The sequence below is a fragment of the Patagioenas fasciata genome, chromosome 1, assembly GCF_037038585.1.
Source record: "Patagioenas fasciata isolate bPatFas1 chromosome 1, bPatFas1.hap1, whole genome shotgun sequence".
Classification (NCBI taxonomy): Eukaryota; Metazoa; Chordata; class Aves; order Columbiformes; family Columbidae; genus Patagioenas; species Patagioenas fasciata.
In genome coordinates this window covers 171,477,778-171,494,936 of record NC_092520.1, presented here as the reverse complement: position 1 = coordinate 171,494,936, position 17,159 = coordinate 171,477,778, and the positions used below count along the sequence as shown (strand labels likewise).

Below are 17,159 nucleotides of genomic sequence, written 5' to 3'. Positions count from 1 at the left end.
CAACCATCCTGACTTTATTAACACCACCTTCTATAAAGCACGGCTTCCTCAGATCCAGCGACAAGTATAAAGCTGCTGTGTTGTCATTCTTGCAGAATAATTCAAGAATGCACTATTTATCTCACACTTCTTCAAGCTTCTGGGCTAGTTGATTCCTACTCACTTGAAAACTGAAATCATCCATGAACTCCTCTCATTCACAGGTCACTTCCTCCATTAAACCACGACCAGTTTTTCCTGACATCAGAGTTTCATTAGCATTGTGACAAAAATCAACTTTCTGCCCTGGTTCCTAATGCAAAATGTTTATCCTGTAACTTTTTACCTAGTTGGGTCTCTTAAGTTCAGACGAACACAAGCCTGTGGAACAAGGACAGCACGGTCCAAGCAATCAAGGGACACTGGCTGAGAGGACCTCCTTGTTTCCTGGATCTCACTCAGGCAGAGCACCAACGAGGTCTGTACAAACCACACAGTAGAAGCAACTCCATCCTGAACATTACAGGACGTGTTCCCAGACTTCGGTTTCCCTTTGTTCAATTTTCCCTCCATCCTCATATTTAATACTGTTGCTTTTGATGTAGTTTGTAAGGCAGCATTATTTTGAGATGGAAAGTAAAACCACAATAAAAGAGGCAGCACTCCCCCTCCCTCCTACCCTGTGAAAACAAAACAAAAACAACACCACACACACAAAACACACAACCACAAACAAAACAACCACTCCAGAATTCAAAGTCATTTGCAACTTTGGCCAATATTGCCTGGATTATCTTTATTGAATGTTGTACACACTTGGAATACAAAACATCACTTTTTTTCTACTGAATTTCTTCTCTTTACATTTCTGCCAGTAGTACTTTGATTATACTGACCCGTATTCAATAGTACCTTAGAAATGGTGGAATTTCAAGTTAAAAAAGAGGAAAAACTGGTGATTGTCAAAAACAGGGAAATATCAAGAAGGTATATATAAAGTCTTCTGAAATGCACACAAAAAATACTAAAAGTGAGAATTTCATTATTCAGTATCAGTTCAGACACTTCATAATGTACTTTTTACAATTAAGGACTTAGATGGTCCCAACTACGAGAATATGAAAATCATGTTATTAATGCTTGTGCAGTTCCTTGTAGCAGTTCAGAGGCAATTTATTAGAACAAGGCTTATCAGGTAGCCAAGAAAAATGGTCATCTAATTATTCACAAAAGATATGTCAAGTAAAATTAGTATAAAACATCAAAATCTCACCCTCGGATTAAATCTATAAATACATTGTAAAAAACATTCAGAAAACAAACAAGTTAAAAAATCAAACAGAAAATCACATATTACCAGGCAAGAGATCCCTGTGTGTAGAATCCCATGTAAACAAAGCTGATGACAACAAAATGTCTCTGTAGTATAAACTGAATGTTAATTCCAAAAAGTCAAAAAACCCCTAAAATTCACACCTCCTTATATTTTTCAATAAATAGCTTTAAATCTATTTCCATTCTCAGTTAGCTCTATTAATCCTTGATAGAAATGTGGCACAATCTCTTCCACTTCAATTGCAAATATCATTTCAGATCTCGCCTTGAGAAAACAAGACTCAAGATCTTCCCCTGAACAAGAACAGCTCACGTGTGGTAACAATGAACTTTATCTCCACGAGGTCAGAAACGCGAAGGTTCTTACCGTAAGCAGGAAGCACTGCTGCTTAAACCAAACAGCTACTTGATTTGTTTAGAACGTCAAGCACCAAGATAGCGAGTTTCATTTCTCAAATGAACGATGTCCCTGATTCTTTCCATTCTGTACTAAATGAAAATCCTTGCATCACAGTAAAATAATCTTTTTTTGCATGTTACGCAGTTGTGTTCATGGCTAGAGAACATTTAGCCACCAGCATTAGCACAAAATACAGTTTCAAAGTATTATATTCCTATTATTTCTTCACTGGTATTAATATTAATTTCAACTAATTTGAATAACTCTGAATATAATTTCTCTACACAATTGGAAGCAACACACTTAAGATGCAAATCAAGACTTAAAGATTATAATAATGCTTATTAAAAACAAAATTAAATGCAAGTTCATTTAAAAAAGATGCTTAATTGTAAATAAAAATACAAGAAAACACCATGAATACAACAATGAAATGTAATTCACAGCTTAACGAGCATCAGACAAATACTTAGCAGAATTTTGCTTCCAGCTCAAAAAAAACAGGAATAATCTTTACAGCGTTCAGCATATTAATCACAACTTCTGTAATACATAAAGAATACCAAGATTATCAACAGTCACATACACTCTGAAATCAGGGGACACATGTATTGACTTGAGGTTTGTTCCATTCGTGTAGAAGGTTTGTAAGGATTCTCCAGTAGTTACATTCCACCACTATAAAAAATAACACACTTTCAGTTAGTTGAAGCAAGCTTAAGACAAATTCTGTAAACAGGATTAGCATAGCAATCCCTGTTGACTGCTTACCCCGAAAAGGTAGAATTAGAAATAAAAATACAAGCAATCTTAAGTAGAAAATGTTTAGGACCAGTACCTAGAGGTATAAGACTTTCTGATGAAAAGAAACTTCAAAAAGACTGAAGCTGTGCAATTTCAGGAAAGAATACAAAATAATAAATTCAAGGACTGCCCCTACCCCATCACAAAATGCGATGGACAGACATAGACTGTAATGCATCAATAATTTAAAAGATTAGGTATTTTTCTATACACTCACGAATACACGAAACACATTGCCAGGAAACGTAAGTGAAACTATAGCTGGACTGAAAAACAGCTTGCCTCACATGAGGAACAATCATGTACCCATTTGAAACCCTTTCCCATTCTGCTAGAAGGACAGGTTTTTTTCAAGGAGGTTAGTTTTTTTGGGTTTTTTTTTTTTTTTTAGAATATACAGAAAGCACGAATAACAAAGATTCAGAGAAACCTTTGATCATCAGTTTACTCCATGACTGTAGACTGAAATTTCACATTTCTCAGAAAAACTGTAGACCAATGCAAAAGTGAACCAAACACAATCCAGCACAAAGCTGTTACTTGTTTGTTCCACCAAGAATTCTGCCCTCTATTCTTGTAACATTTGGATGCAGTAGCAGAATATCGAAACAGATCACCTTCAGCTTTGATAATCTATAAAAGCAGGTGGTATTACTACTTTTTAGCTTACTCATCTCATGACATATGTAAGATTACAGTTGTGTGCATAATACAGATTGGCAACTACACAGCTATAATGTTCCAATTAAAATCACTTTTCCTGAAGTGTCTGTTATTTGATGGAGACCCAGAAAAAAAAAAAAAAGGATCTTAATTAGCTCTTGAACCTTTGTTGATGGATAAATCATCAGGTGTTGGGCCAGTAGGTACCACTCACAAAGTAAGTTCAACACTACGTAGTTGGATGCACCTCATATACGAACAAGATGACTCATTTGTTTTAAGGTATCTTCCATGTAACTACAATACAACTCAGTCCAGTTTTTAGAGGTCCAAACTTCTGTAATGTTTTAGACTTTCACTGACTAGTATCTCCCTACAAAAAGGGTGCAAGTGTGTATGTTTTCATGCATATCATACACATCAATCTGTAGATCTTGAAAGAAAAGCAGAAGTTCAATACTTTGAGAAGACATTGGGATTGAATCTGGTCCAGATGACTGGAAAAAGGCAAATGCCATACTCATTTTCACGAATGGCAAAGAAGATGCTGGGAACTATAGGCCAATAATCTTTACTCCAGGTTTTGAGATTATTATAGAACAAGTTTTCTGGAAGATATTTCAAGTCACTTGAAGGACAAGAAGGTGACCATGAATCAAAGGTAAACCATGCTGAACCACCCAACTGACTTCTAGTAACAATACTGGTAGCTCTGTATCCACTGCAAGAGCAGTGGGTGTGATTAACCTTGACTTTAGCCAAGCCTTCAATGTAGTCTCCCAGGGTGTCCCTATATTCATACTGGATAGATAAAGATCGGATGAGTGGAAGACAAGGTAGGTGACAAACTGCGTGGACTGCTAGAGTCAAAAAGTAGTAATCAACAGTTTAGTCATGGTGTGTTGAGCCTCACCCTAGTACAAGGAAGACACTGACAAACTGGAGCAAATCCAGGAGCATGTGGTCATTGAGATGACTGGACACCTAGAACAGACATCATGGAAGAGAGAGCACTGAATTTGTTTAGCCTGCTGTCTTCAACTACCACGAACAGGGTTACAGACTTTCTTCTCAGGGCTCAAAGGTGCCCCTGTTGGATTTGGGGACAAAACCTGATGGAGCAAGGTCCTAAGCAACTTCACCTAGCTCTGCAAACTACTTCTAGCAAGAGGCAGAATTAGATGAGTTCCAGAAGTCCCTAACATCCTAAACCGTATGACTCTGAGAAGTATCATGACATCATGATATCATACTGTGTAACCACAAGACATATGGGAAGGAAGCTAGAAATAGGATGCATGTCTTGTCCTTTCAAATTAAATGAGCATCAGAAGATGTTTTAAATGCTAAATCATAAAATTCAATGGTCTTTGTTAAACGGTTACTGAGTTCAAAGAATTTAGTCTTGTAGCATGTCCAACAGCCAAACACTGACCAACAATCAACTAATCTCCAGCACTCTGAGATGAGAACTCCACGACCTGCCATTTCACATACACAGTTTCTACTAACAGGTATTTGCTATTGCATGAGGGAAAAGTAAACTCACGAGAAATTTACAATCACGAAGAACAAATTCACAAACTGAAAGAATGACCACATCTTCCCCTTCCCAAAAAAACATGCCCAGTATGTCTGAACCTATGAAAGACTGATGAAAAGACTGATTTCCTCAGTTTCACCATGCCCTCTTCCAAAGATTCCTTATAGAACGTATTTTAAGGCAGAAAATTATCATTCGCAATTCCTCCTGAATTTCTATTTATTAAAAAAGTTTAAACTCAGTATCTTTAAAAAAAATAAAAGCCTGACAGAGCATTTTTCTGCTCATTATAGAGAACACAATTGCTGCTGAAATTGAGGGGATATTAAGGCAGGCAAAAATTAATGGGATCTTTAATATTCAAGATGTCCATGAAGAAAGTTGCTAATAAAAATCTGAAGCTAATAAAACCAGGATATATGGAATTCAAAATCAAACTCCAAGTCTGAAGTCTGAATTCTTAAGAGACCTTCTCAAGTGGCTTTCAGATTTGAGAAGTGAAAAGTTCCACAAAGTCATGAATATGAAGCAATTTTGTGTTAACGTTTTACAGGTTTGTTTCTGTGAATTAGCTGGCATTTTCCTTTAAGATTATGAGAACATTGCCATTTAATTAGGTATGTTAGGATATTTCATTACTTCAAGGCTTACCTTCAGAAAGCCTCCAGATGACACAAGCATTTTACTGTCAGGAGAAAATGAGAGGTCTGTTACCCAACCACCATGGGTTGGTTCTTCATCTGCAGTAACTGGGGAGCAGAAGTGAAGCAATGCACCTGTTAAAATATTCCAAATCTAAAAGAGAGAGAAGATTATGTATATAAGTAAACTTCATGGGGAAAACAAGGGGAAAAAAAAGTAAGGAAAAGTCAGGAAAGTCGAAATGTATTTTTCTACACTAAAGGAAAAAAAACCCCTTGTAAATAAGCATTTTACTTGAAGTGACAGAATAATCAAAAAAAAGAATTCTCCTCTTAGAACTGTATCATATATTTGCAAGGTTTAATCAGACATGCAATTCACAGTAGAATTACTAGTAAATCATGTGAATCAGTTCCTCAGCATTCACAGAACATAAATCTATGAATATTGTGACAAGCTACTTTATCATGTGGCTAACGTTGCTATTTTCAACTCCCCAATGTTCACCACAACCCTAATGAATTCGACATGCAAGAATACAAACTACGAGAACCATTCTGTCTGTGAACTATCAACCAAATTATGAAATAAACAGCATGGTTAAAGCAGTACCCTTATTTCTCCTTTGTCATCTCCAGTGGCCAATAATTTGTTGTTAGGAGAGAAAGTGCAGCACCGCACACAGGCTTCATGACCTTTCAGCTCATGAAGAACAGATGAACTTTCAAAGCTCCATATCTAAACAGAAAACATTACAGAAAAGTGAAAAAGAAAAGTTCAAAAGCAATTATGACTTCTTTCTGAAAAGGCAATAGTACATAAGACTTTTTATAGATATGCATACATATGTGTGCATTTATATATGTATTATAGTGTAGTCTGTTTTTATCATCTGAATCACACAAGAATGCATTTGCTACAAATAACTAAACCAACTGTGAATGCATTTTTTTTTCCTTGGAATATACTCTTTAATGAAACTGATTCATCTACATGAAAGTTTAAAGCTCCTCATAGAAGAAGGATTCACCAATCCATTTAAAGCTATATTTTAAACATCTAATGGGACACTTCAAAATTCACATGGGACAGCCCTAGAATATTAAACAATCTGCTTCTTTTTGCACCTTCCTTTTGAACAGGAATATGAGGAACCATGGACAGCACTTTCACTGGAAGTTCCAGAAATTTTTCCTAACTTAGTTTTCCAAATTAAGAATGATAGGCTATTCACAAATCAATATAGAGAGCTAAACAAAGGGTTCTGCACAAACTTGTGCACTAAACTTGCATTGTATTTGTACAGAAATCACCAGGACAGTCTCAAGTTATATCCAAGATCAATTGTGAATGACTCTAAAAGCTTTAGAAACATGTTCACAGATACAGAAAATTTACTACTAGAAATACAACAGGGTAACTTAATCACTAGTTACCTCATAATAAAAAAAGATAGCATACATTTCAGGACAAATAAGGCATCATCTTTATCTTTGTACAGAAAGCAACCAACCTTTGCAGTTTTGTCAGCAGAAGTAGATGAAAATTTACTACCATCAGGTGAAACAGCACAGGAAAGAACAGCATCGCCATGGCAAGCAAAATCTTTTTCTGTGTTTCCAGTAGTGAGATTCCAAACCTACCAAATATACAGGAAAACCAGGTTACTTTTGTAACACTGTAAAAAGGTTAAAAAACCCTGCATCTGACACAACAATATGTATGAGATAAAACTCAGCTATATGGTTCTAATACGGCCAACATTTTGCTATACTTACTGGCACAGTTAAAAAACAACAGGAGTGTAAATCTTACTAGAAACAGAAAATGCAAAATTGTGTCTTAGAAGTCAGCTTACACTTTATGATCAATTAAATAAAATGTGGGTCAACACAAAGTGCGGGAAACACCAAATGTCAGATGAGACAGTAACATGTACTTTATGTGATTTGTCAGTACAGAACCTTTTATTTACCTTAACGGTTCCATCAAATGACCAAGAAAGAAGTTTTAAATTTTCCAGAAGTCTAAAATCTTTGACTGCTTCCTTGTGCCCTCTTAGAAACACACATCCGCTCGACTGCCAATTCCACACCTAATCATAGAGACGGAATACTTTTTTTTAAAAAAGATTAAATGACAAACATAAGTTAAGAAGAATGAACAAACTGACTGATTTTTTTAATGAAAAGTTCTTATGGAGGTGACAACTAATTAAAAGGTTAGATAATGAAGGTATCCATAGTAGAGATGCTGAAGATTGAGGGATGCCACTGCATTTAATGCACCTGTGAGAGACTTCCCCAAAATGCACAAATAATCTGATTTTCAAACTGAATTTGATGCTTAAAATTCACCTGTAATTTAAAAAGAAAGAGCAAAATAACAATTTTCTAGGCAACCCAGAAGTTTTGAGATTCAAACCTTTGATTATTGCAACAAATAGGCTTCTACCATCTGGCAGTCTTCAATTTATCTTTCTTTTACATTTTTAAAGCATATTTTAAAAGAAATGCCATTTTGGTTTGCATTTTTATAACGGAATGACTCTTCTAATTCAACTGTTCACTGAAAACTGAAGAAATGTAACATTATTTTACAGAAGCTATTAAGCATCAATTTATATGACAATGACTTAATAGTTTGCAAATTAACGTGTTTTCTGCATCAAAGAAAGAACAGAAAGCAGAGGTGTTCTGGTGACAATCCATGAGGCTTCACCAAGGCACCGTCCACTAGAGGGGGCTGAGGACCCAAAAGAAAAACGTTAGACCTGACAGAAGGATCCAAAAGCCAATTCACTGGTGAGCTGCCTGTACTGCTCAACCGACCACAGTGATGGCACTCCAGCTGGCTTCAGGTGGAAACAAGCACCGAAGGGGGATACTGCAGGGGTTACATGTGTATCAGGGAGCAGGTAGAACACAGAGAGTGGTGGAGCACTGCAACAGGCTCCCCAGGGAGGTGTCACGGCCCCAAGCCTGACAGTGTTCAAGAGACTGGACAACATCCTCAGACACATGGTGTGAACTGTGGGGTTGTCCTGTGCAGGGACAGGAGTTGGACTCAATATCCTTGTGGGTCCTTTCCAACTTGGTACGTTTTATGATTCTATACTCGTGTTGGAACAGATTTGGTGAGCAAAACAGAGCTGAGGACCAGCACTCACAGGTGTTCTGGAGATTTTACTTCAAACCAGCTCAATTTTGGTTGTGTGGACTGAATGCCCATTAGTAGCTGGAGCATGTGCTCTGGTTTAGGAACCCTGTCAGGACACCTGCAGCCCTCTGCAGGGCAAAATAAAGCACAGGAAGCATAAACGACCAGGACATTCACTTCAAAAGTGCATCCCTGAGGTGAGCTAAAATGCAATAGTAGTATGGACACCCTAGAACGCTTCTCCAGAGCCAATCTACCTTGCTGAGAGGCAGAGCTTATTAATTTGTGGCTACATCAATGGAGTCATTCTGTTTCTAGCTAGTATCTGTACTCAGCACTGTACTGGACTAGATGGACACACCAGCCCACTCAGAGACGGATCTTTTACCTCATTCCTTCAGATGGCGTAAGCAAACCCACTGACAGACCCACCATACATAGCCAGTTCCCTTCACTCAAACAATCAGAACCGTTGAGTTATCTTGCTTGAAAATTAATGCTTCTTTCACCCATCTTAAAGAAGTAGGTGCTTATCATCGGCAGCATTAAAAATAGATATTGTGTAATATTTGCTATCACATGAATAGAGGCTACAGTTTCTACAGTCCCTTTCCCCAAAATGAAGCAATAGAGAATACAGTAGTCATTTACTGAGCCTACATTTTCTATCATATAAAAGACCTTTTAAAATAAATTGTAAGTCAGTTATACCATAATATTTAAAGTATCTTCCAAACCTGTATAACGGAATCATGAGCACTTGAAATGAGAGTTCGACAATCAGATGTAAATCGACAATGTTGCACAGATGTCCTGTAGGCCTCCCGAAACTTCAGAACTTTCCCATCCAACAACTGTAATACCTTTAAAATGAAGAATGCCATAATTATATTTATTTTACATGCTTGAGGAAAAGGAAGAAAATAACATGCAAATCCTTTTTTAAGTAACATGAAATGTAAATACACTATTCTTAGTCAATGGACTGGAACAACCAAAAATTCATATTAGCTTAGTCCTCAGTAAAACAAAATTCAGAGCTATGTTATTAGCACTACCTTTAAATTACTGCCACTCAGGGACCGCTCACAAAAGTAAAAAACCTGAAGTCCTATGTTGAAGAAAATTATTGTACAAAGTCATTCAAATGACATTTCTTTAAAAAGAAAAAGCACCAAGAAGGGTGATTACATACTATTTTTAAAACCAGATTTAGGATTTGAATACCTTTATTGTTCCACTCTCCTGTCCAAAAGCTGCAAATTGAAGATCTTCACTTAAGCAACAGCAGGAAATTGGGGATTCTTGAGCTGCTGTCTGCATAATAACACTGTCTGTATTTCCATTGATAAGCTGCAAGATAGGAAGATAATTATTATGGTATTTTAAAATTTAGTATTTAAATAAATTACAATACAGAGCTAAGAATGCTAAATAGAACAGCATAACAAGTTTCAAACTTTGCGTTATAAAGAACAATTGCTTTCAGAAACCAATCCCACCGAAGGTCAGTGTAACTGTCTCCACTGAACACTCTCTGAATAGGACAAGTTTGCAGAAGGAAACACATCCCAGTATTAGAAAGCTTTTTAAAGTTTGTCTGACTACAGAAAACAGTAACTCTAAAAGCTACTCTCAAATTCAAAACCCACAGAGTGAGCTCCATGCTCAAATTCACCTTACCAGACAGATATTACAGCTCATGCCAAATGGAGTATAAAATACTTTAAGTTCATGCCCTAAGCATGACTTTAAACTTATTAGCACACATAATAAACAAAATCTCAACTCAGTACTGCTCTCAAATCAACCCCTCAGGAAAAAAATAATCTTTGGAATACAATGATTTTTAAACACAGTTTAAGTTTAGAAAACTACCAGTGTGGAGTGTTTAAAAATTAACATACTGCACATCAAAAGGTGACAAGGTGACTAGGGTGCCAATTCTGAGATACTACAAATTACAGAGGGTAAAACATGACAATTGCAAGAAAAACTACTTTTAGAGATATGATAGCAGAGATTTACTGTTAAATTACAGTACACATGCTTAACTGCAATTTGTCTTTTCAGTCAATTCCTATTGACTCCTGCAAGAGTGAAAAATCTATTATCTTTCTACAATGGAGTCTTCTCTCATGACTGCACCTCTACAGGATGTAACAATGTTGTATTTAAGGCAAAAAAACCTAAGCACTATCTTTCTCTAGGAAATGGTTCAAGTAAAGTTACAATAGAAATATACTAATTGTAAATAAATAGATCAGGTCTGCTAATTCAAATGAGAGCCAGACTACACCATTTCATAGTAACTGCTACAAATTTTACAGTTCAGGAAGATTCAGAAGTAATGATTATCCTAAACTGCTTCCCATACACAAACACGCATAACTCCATTTGCTGTGGTTTCTCCCATCTCTTCACTGCAACAGATGCAGATTCCCTTTTCCTCACATATTATTTGTTCACATCAATTTTAGTTTCACCATTGATCACTTTCTGTGGCCTCAAAGTCTGAAATCTTCGAATTTCCAAGGCCCCATTGACACTTCAGGTATTTGTACATCTATATTCTACAGCAGGCAAATATCAACACCATTCCACTTAAAGTTTTTTTAATAGGATTTTTCGGTAGAGTAAGAAATGGATAATTTATTGACAGGACAGACGGAAGAGGACAAAAAATAATCAGGAAGAGAGAAACAGGACGTACAGGGCAAACAAAAGTTTCTGCAAAGAAAGCCCTCATGCTAGTAGCAGCCTAGGAAAAGCTGAGCATCTCTTCAGGCTAGAAATAAAGGCAATGGTCATGCTGCTTAGCCAGGATTACACAGCTTACGTATTTGCCTTTGGCCAAGTTAGGAGAAAGGACATGACCCTGCACAAAAGGATTATCTGTACAGTATCCCTCAGTGCAGGGCGGCAGAATCTATTCCAGCACTCACCTACCTATGCATCTAGCAATAAGAATTCACTGCTTTCACAGGCCAGAACAAAGGTTCATTGCTATTCAGATGCTGGTTTAGGTTAAACACCTGAAATAGTCACCTCATGGACAGATTTGTGGGTCAACATGCAACTTGTTTGCCTAAGTAGCATTCTGTAATAAATATGAAAGTGCTTTTGCTTTTAAATAGTACAGTCAACTGACTTTATTTGATTAATTAGATGTGCATGCACTTGCTATCATGGAATAGAAAAAATGTATTTTGGATGTTGGTGTAATTACTACATGGTGGGTGGGTCCACAGTATTAAGACTGTATCCATTTTTATATTTTCTTTAGGACATAAGACACCATGGTCTCCTAAGGCAACAGGCAGACCTGGGCTCACGCCTTTCATTCCCCCAGTTTGAGACGATTCCTTCAGCTATGACACAGTAGCTCTGATGCACTACAATGCATTATGTGCTCTATAACACCTGATCTCTACCATATGCACACATCGCACATTGCTGTGCATTTCTCAGCCACTTGGAGGGCTCACAGCCTCCCCAGTTGTGAAGATAAACCAGTTTTGTTTGTCTGCATTCAGCTTCCATTTCAACATCGACGTGGAAATTTCCCCTCAAACTTCATTTTCTGCTTACTAAACTAAGCAGAGTTTATAGACATAAAAATGTTATCATACATTAAGAGTCACCTGCTACGGATTCACTGTTTGAAAGCCTTGAACAAGCAGTTTTTTTCAACGTTTCCTCAGTTTCCTACTGAGATTTACAAATAACATTCAAACGTACTAAAATATTGAGAAATACAGCTTACTTGTAAATGCTTCTGATTGTAAATTGCTAAAATCATCACTTCACCATTGTAAAATACAACATCTAGTTCACTTTTTAGAACAGCATCAGAAGACTTGCACACCTTCTTTGTTTCCCAAATCTGTTGAAGAACACGATATTTCATTAGTTTCATTAAAAGGACAAGATAGAAAACTTGCTGAGTACCTGTAAACCAAAGTCTTATAAACTTGCAACACTGATTTTTTGCATCAGGTAAAATTATGCTTCTACTGTTTTTATTTACCAGGCAAGGTTAAGCAACTACTGTAGTCATTCCAACAGATGAAACAGAACTAATTTTTCCCAGGCTGACTAACAGGCTCCACCGTGTTTAGAACCGTAAAGCCTACAATTTTCTAGACCAAAGAAGAGCATTAAAATCAAATTATGAAAACTACCAAGTAAAGATTTCCATGCTTCAAGTGCTTTCAAAATTCTAATAATACGAATGTTAACTTGGGAGAAAAGGAAAGGTTACTTTGGTAAACTATAGTTCTACTTCAACAGGTTCTAATTACAGAAGTCTATCCTAAATACTAACATGTAAATATATCTAACAATGAAAGCAATAACAAGTCCACTACAATCCTCAGAAAACTTCACAATTCCTGATTCAGATAAAATCTAAAACAAAAAAGGAGGTTACAAACAATTGCTCTTGAACAGCCACTGGACTTAAAAAATCATATAGTTGGACAGTTGTCTAATTGCCAGCCCAGTTTTAAACGGTGCCAACAGTAAATTTAGGTACACAGTAAATACAGCAAAAAAGATAGCTCATTTTACTGCACGTCTAAATAATTTTCTAATTTTACAACAAATATTTAAATTTATATTGGCTATAGGCATACATAAATGCTTAATATAGATCATATGTAATATAAACATTTAATTTAATAATAGACAATTCCTTAAATTAGTATTTTAATAATAGGTATATAAACATTTAAATATTTCAAAAACCAAAGATGTCATCTTACACGTATTGTCTGGTCATCAGATGATGTCAGAAATAAAGATCCATCTGGAGAAAATGTCACACAGTGAACCCAGCTCATGTGTCCCCTGCAGTATGCTACTTTTGATAAAGATCTAATATTCCATAACTACAACAAAAATGTGAAAGAAGAACTCAAATGGATTTAGATTACATTTCCAGGCAAACCAGTGCAAAACAAGTAGTATGCTTAATTACTCTTCTAGTATTTTCTTACTTCTCATTCTGAAATCAGGTGTAACAAGAATTGTGCCTGCTTATCACATTTTGATGGCCAGGTAAATTGAATGAACAGCCTCTTTGACTGCTATAATCTTAAAACGGTGGGGCAGGAAAAAAAAAAAGAAAATATTTTTTAAAAATCACATTATAAATAAACAGAAGTTCAACTAACCATGTAGATTGAAAAAAAACAAAAACAACACCAAAACCCCCAAACCAAAAAACAATATTAACAATGAAAAAACCCACAACCCCAAAACTGACACTTGTACAGGCTGACTCTGGCTGTGCTAGTCCCAAAGTCATTCTGTTTTATTCCTTTTTAGTAAGTTGTCACATTCTATAGCAGCACATAGAAAGAGAGGGGGCTTTGAGTTAAGCAATGGGAAGGCCTATACTGCTGAGAGTGACAACAGTAACTTTAAATAAATTTAGTAACTTAGCCTTTATATGTAAACGTAAGTTGTTGTCTGAAATGCACATATAACTTTAAAATGTTATTTCCCAATAGATATTTTACATTTCAAAAGCAAACAAAGATTAAAAGAATGACGCACATTTCAAGCCTGCTAAAATGGCTACATTTGTTTTATCCCTGCCTACAATAAACTTTTAAGACAAACATTTTATATTACAAATAGTCTTTCCTGGTGTACCGTAGCAAGGACAATCACTTACCTCAACAGAACAGTGAGACAAAGCAACTGCTACTAGCTCATCACCAGGACAAAAGTCACAGTATTGGATTGTACTGTGATGACTTTCGATGATTTGCGTTAACAAAACACATGTTTTAACATCAAAAAGCTGTGAACACATAATTACAACAGTTATCACCCAGTTTGTATGACTTCACTATAGACAAATAGCTTGTATGCTCAATAACGTGCATTCTTGAATTTAGAAGGTATTTCTCGCAGTTGATTGCCCACATATTTTTACTTTACATACAACTGAAACCACACACTTTATACCTGAAACATCTTAATGGCCTAGAATTTTATCTTTAATCATCATTTCTAACTTGATGACCTTTAAGGTCCCTTCCAATGCAAACCCTTCTATGATTCCATACTACCTCAAGAAAATTACTGAAGTGAGGTACTTACCAAAAGCTTATTTTTGGCTACCACCAAAATCATGTCACCATTTCCAGACCAAGAGCAACATTTTACTAAAACCTCCACATCATCTGGTTGCTCATCTGCATTTTTGAAGAAATCTTTTATCTCAATACTTTTCAGTTCATTTGCTGACCGTGTTTCCCAAAGCTGCAATGAAAAGTAAAGGAAATACACAAAACCTCTTATACTGATGTGGATACAGAATATTACAAGGAAGAGCTGATCCCCCATCACTTCTAGGGAAGAAGGGAGGCGGGGGGTAGAATACAAGAGTCTTTACTACTTTCCCTGATCAAGAAATAGTATTAGAAGCCCAGACAGCTTAGACCAGGGGAAAAAAAAAAAGGTGAAAAGTAAAGGATTCAAAATGAGACTCGCTAGGATTTAGGCATAACTACAGCCACCCAACTTTTTTTTTTTTCCCCGATACTGGACAGCCATTTCAAAATCTTGCATTAAAATTGGGACCAATAATCAGGATTTCATTCATTAAAGTTGACCATACAAGCTTTTCTTATACATAGTTTGCATTTTATACAAAACAAAAAAATCCACCATCAAAACAAACATTTGATTTAAAAATACACTCTGTACCTTTACTGTTCCATCTGTTGAACAGCTAGCGACATATTCATCATTTGGTGAAAATCTACAGTGGTTCACAGAACTTACATGACCCATCATCGTATTTCTACAATACTTTTTGTTCAAATCCCAAAGCTGCACGAGAAATAAACATATAAATATCATCATATCAATGACTTATTAAAAGACAGATTGTTCATGTTTTTCTCAAAATCAGGCACTAGCAACCAAAACCTCAATTTTTATTTTTTTCTTTAGTTTTTACCCACATGCTCATGGACTTCATGCTATGCCCTGGGCTACTCCACGATTTACCTCCATCTGCTAACTTCCATGAAAACTATTAACATCAGAATTATATAGAACTAGTTAAACTTTCTGTACAGTGTAGATAAGGCCCTTGAGCAGCATATAATTACTGAAAGTTTCCTCAGACTAAGGAAGAAGCTTCCTCTCATCTCTTTCTCTTTTACCTTTGAAGTTCAGAATTACGTAGCTTACACATAATAACAAAAATGTTAGTCTTGGACAGTCTGAATGTCATTCTTGCCATACCCATACTAACAAAGTTAAAAGAACATTCCATTTTTTTTTTAAATTTAGGGCTCCCCCTCCTCACCCCTCTCACACACACTGTTTTCCAAGCCTATAGGCCACATTTCCTTTCTCTGTTTCCAAACTTCTTCCTTTTCTCCTATATTAAAAAACCAAAAATCATGCATTTGAGCGTTCACGTGAGAGCTTAAAACAAGAACAGCCACTTGTACAGTGTTCTCTGAAAAAAAAAAAAATTAGACCCTTTTGATGATTGTGCATACTTCAGTTCTATTACTCACTACCCAGAAAAGTGTCAATCACTGTCTAAAGTCTTAACTGTATTTACAGGACAAAAGTGGTCATTTTAAACAAGTTCCTTCTAAATCTACTTGTTCCAAGATGTCAATCTCAGACAGGAATTTCCTGAGACATCCAGGAGGTCAGCATGAAAGACTCTTCCTTCCACTTTGACATCAGATCATAACAGTATTTCACCTCCAGTTTACACAAACATAAGCTCTGGCAAGAACTCTTCAGATGAGACTTCACATTACAATTAAAACACCTCACATCCTGCTAGCTAGAGCTTGAAGACACAGTTGTCCTCCCAACTAACAATCTCATCCTCACTACCTTCTCCGAACAGCTCTCTTGCACCAGAACTGGGCAACTGAGACACTACAGGGAATCAAACAATCAGAAAAACGATCCCACCAGAAGTTTTTGTCAATTTGGCTCCATGAACCAGACCACTGCAGAATAAGACAGCAAATGCACTGCAACAGAGGCAAGAATACACAGCCAAGGCAGTAGGACCATCATCTTCAGTGTCAGTTAACTATAAGATTTTCTTAGCTGTACTGTGCAACCGCACTCTTATTTACCACAGTCTAGGTCTGACTTGATCCTTCTGTTTTCCCCAGTCCCTCAGATGCAGACTTCAGTTGGCCAGTTTCTGCTCTTTCTGTGGGCACATACTGTCTCCCAGTCTGAACTGTGCCAGGCAGTTAACTTGACAAACCTCTTGTCTTGTTTACTGTTATTTTGTTGGCTTCCACCTTCAGTTCTTTACAATGCCAAATCAATTTAATCAAAAAATGTACCTGCTACACTTCCATACACTTTTCCCCCCAATCTTTCAGCATCCAGGTTTTTTCACATTTTCAATCCTAAATTTCTACCTTCATTTTTCTTACACTTTTTTAAATCAAGTATTTCATTCTCATACTCTCCCATTCCCATCTCACCTTCTAAAAGTCTTCCCTACCAATAGAGGACTGGCCCATTCTTCACTGAGCAGAAACACTCCTCTGTTCTGCCTTGTTGAAATCCAATTACAGAGCTTTAGTCACTACTCTCAATCTGTTGCCATCTCTCTTCTAC

General features: G+C 36.4%; 1 protein-coding gene across 4 annotated transcripts in view; it reads right to left on the bottom strand.

The window, feature by feature from the left end:
- Positions 1-738: 738 nt before the first annotated feature.
- Positions 739-17,159, bottom strand: part of APAF1 (apoptotic peptidase activating factor 1) — a 44,571-nt gene continuing 28,150 nt past the window's right edge. For all 4 annotated transcript variants that reach the window (XM_065836822.2, XM_071800346.1, XM_071800338.1 and 1 more), the window contains 12 exons: positions 15,249-15,374; positions 14,640-14,801; positions 14,209-14,337; positions 13,292-13,417; positions 12,292-12,411; positions 9,753-9,878; positions 9,263-9,388; positions 7,342-7,461; positions 6,880-7,005; positions 5,979-6,104; positions 5,376-5,519; positions 739-2,392 (listed from right to left, as the gene is read on the bottom strand). In XM_065836822.2, coding sequence (XP_065692894.1) covers positions 2,249-2,392; positions 5,376-5,519; positions 5,979-6,104; positions 6,880-7,005; positions 7,342-7,461; positions 9,263-9,388; positions 9,753-9,878; positions 12,292-12,411; positions 13,292-13,417; positions 14,209-14,337; positions 14,640-14,801; positions 15,249-15,374 — 1,575 coding nt within the window. In that variant the 3' untranslated portion in view covers positions 739-2,248. The remainder of the gene's footprint in view (positions 2,393-5,375; positions 5,520-5,978; positions 6,105-6,879; positions 7,006-7,341; positions 7,462-9,262; positions 9,389-9,752; positions 9,879-12,291; positions 12,412-13,291; positions 13,418-14,208; positions 14,338-14,639; positions 14,802-15,248; positions 15,375-17,159) is intronic.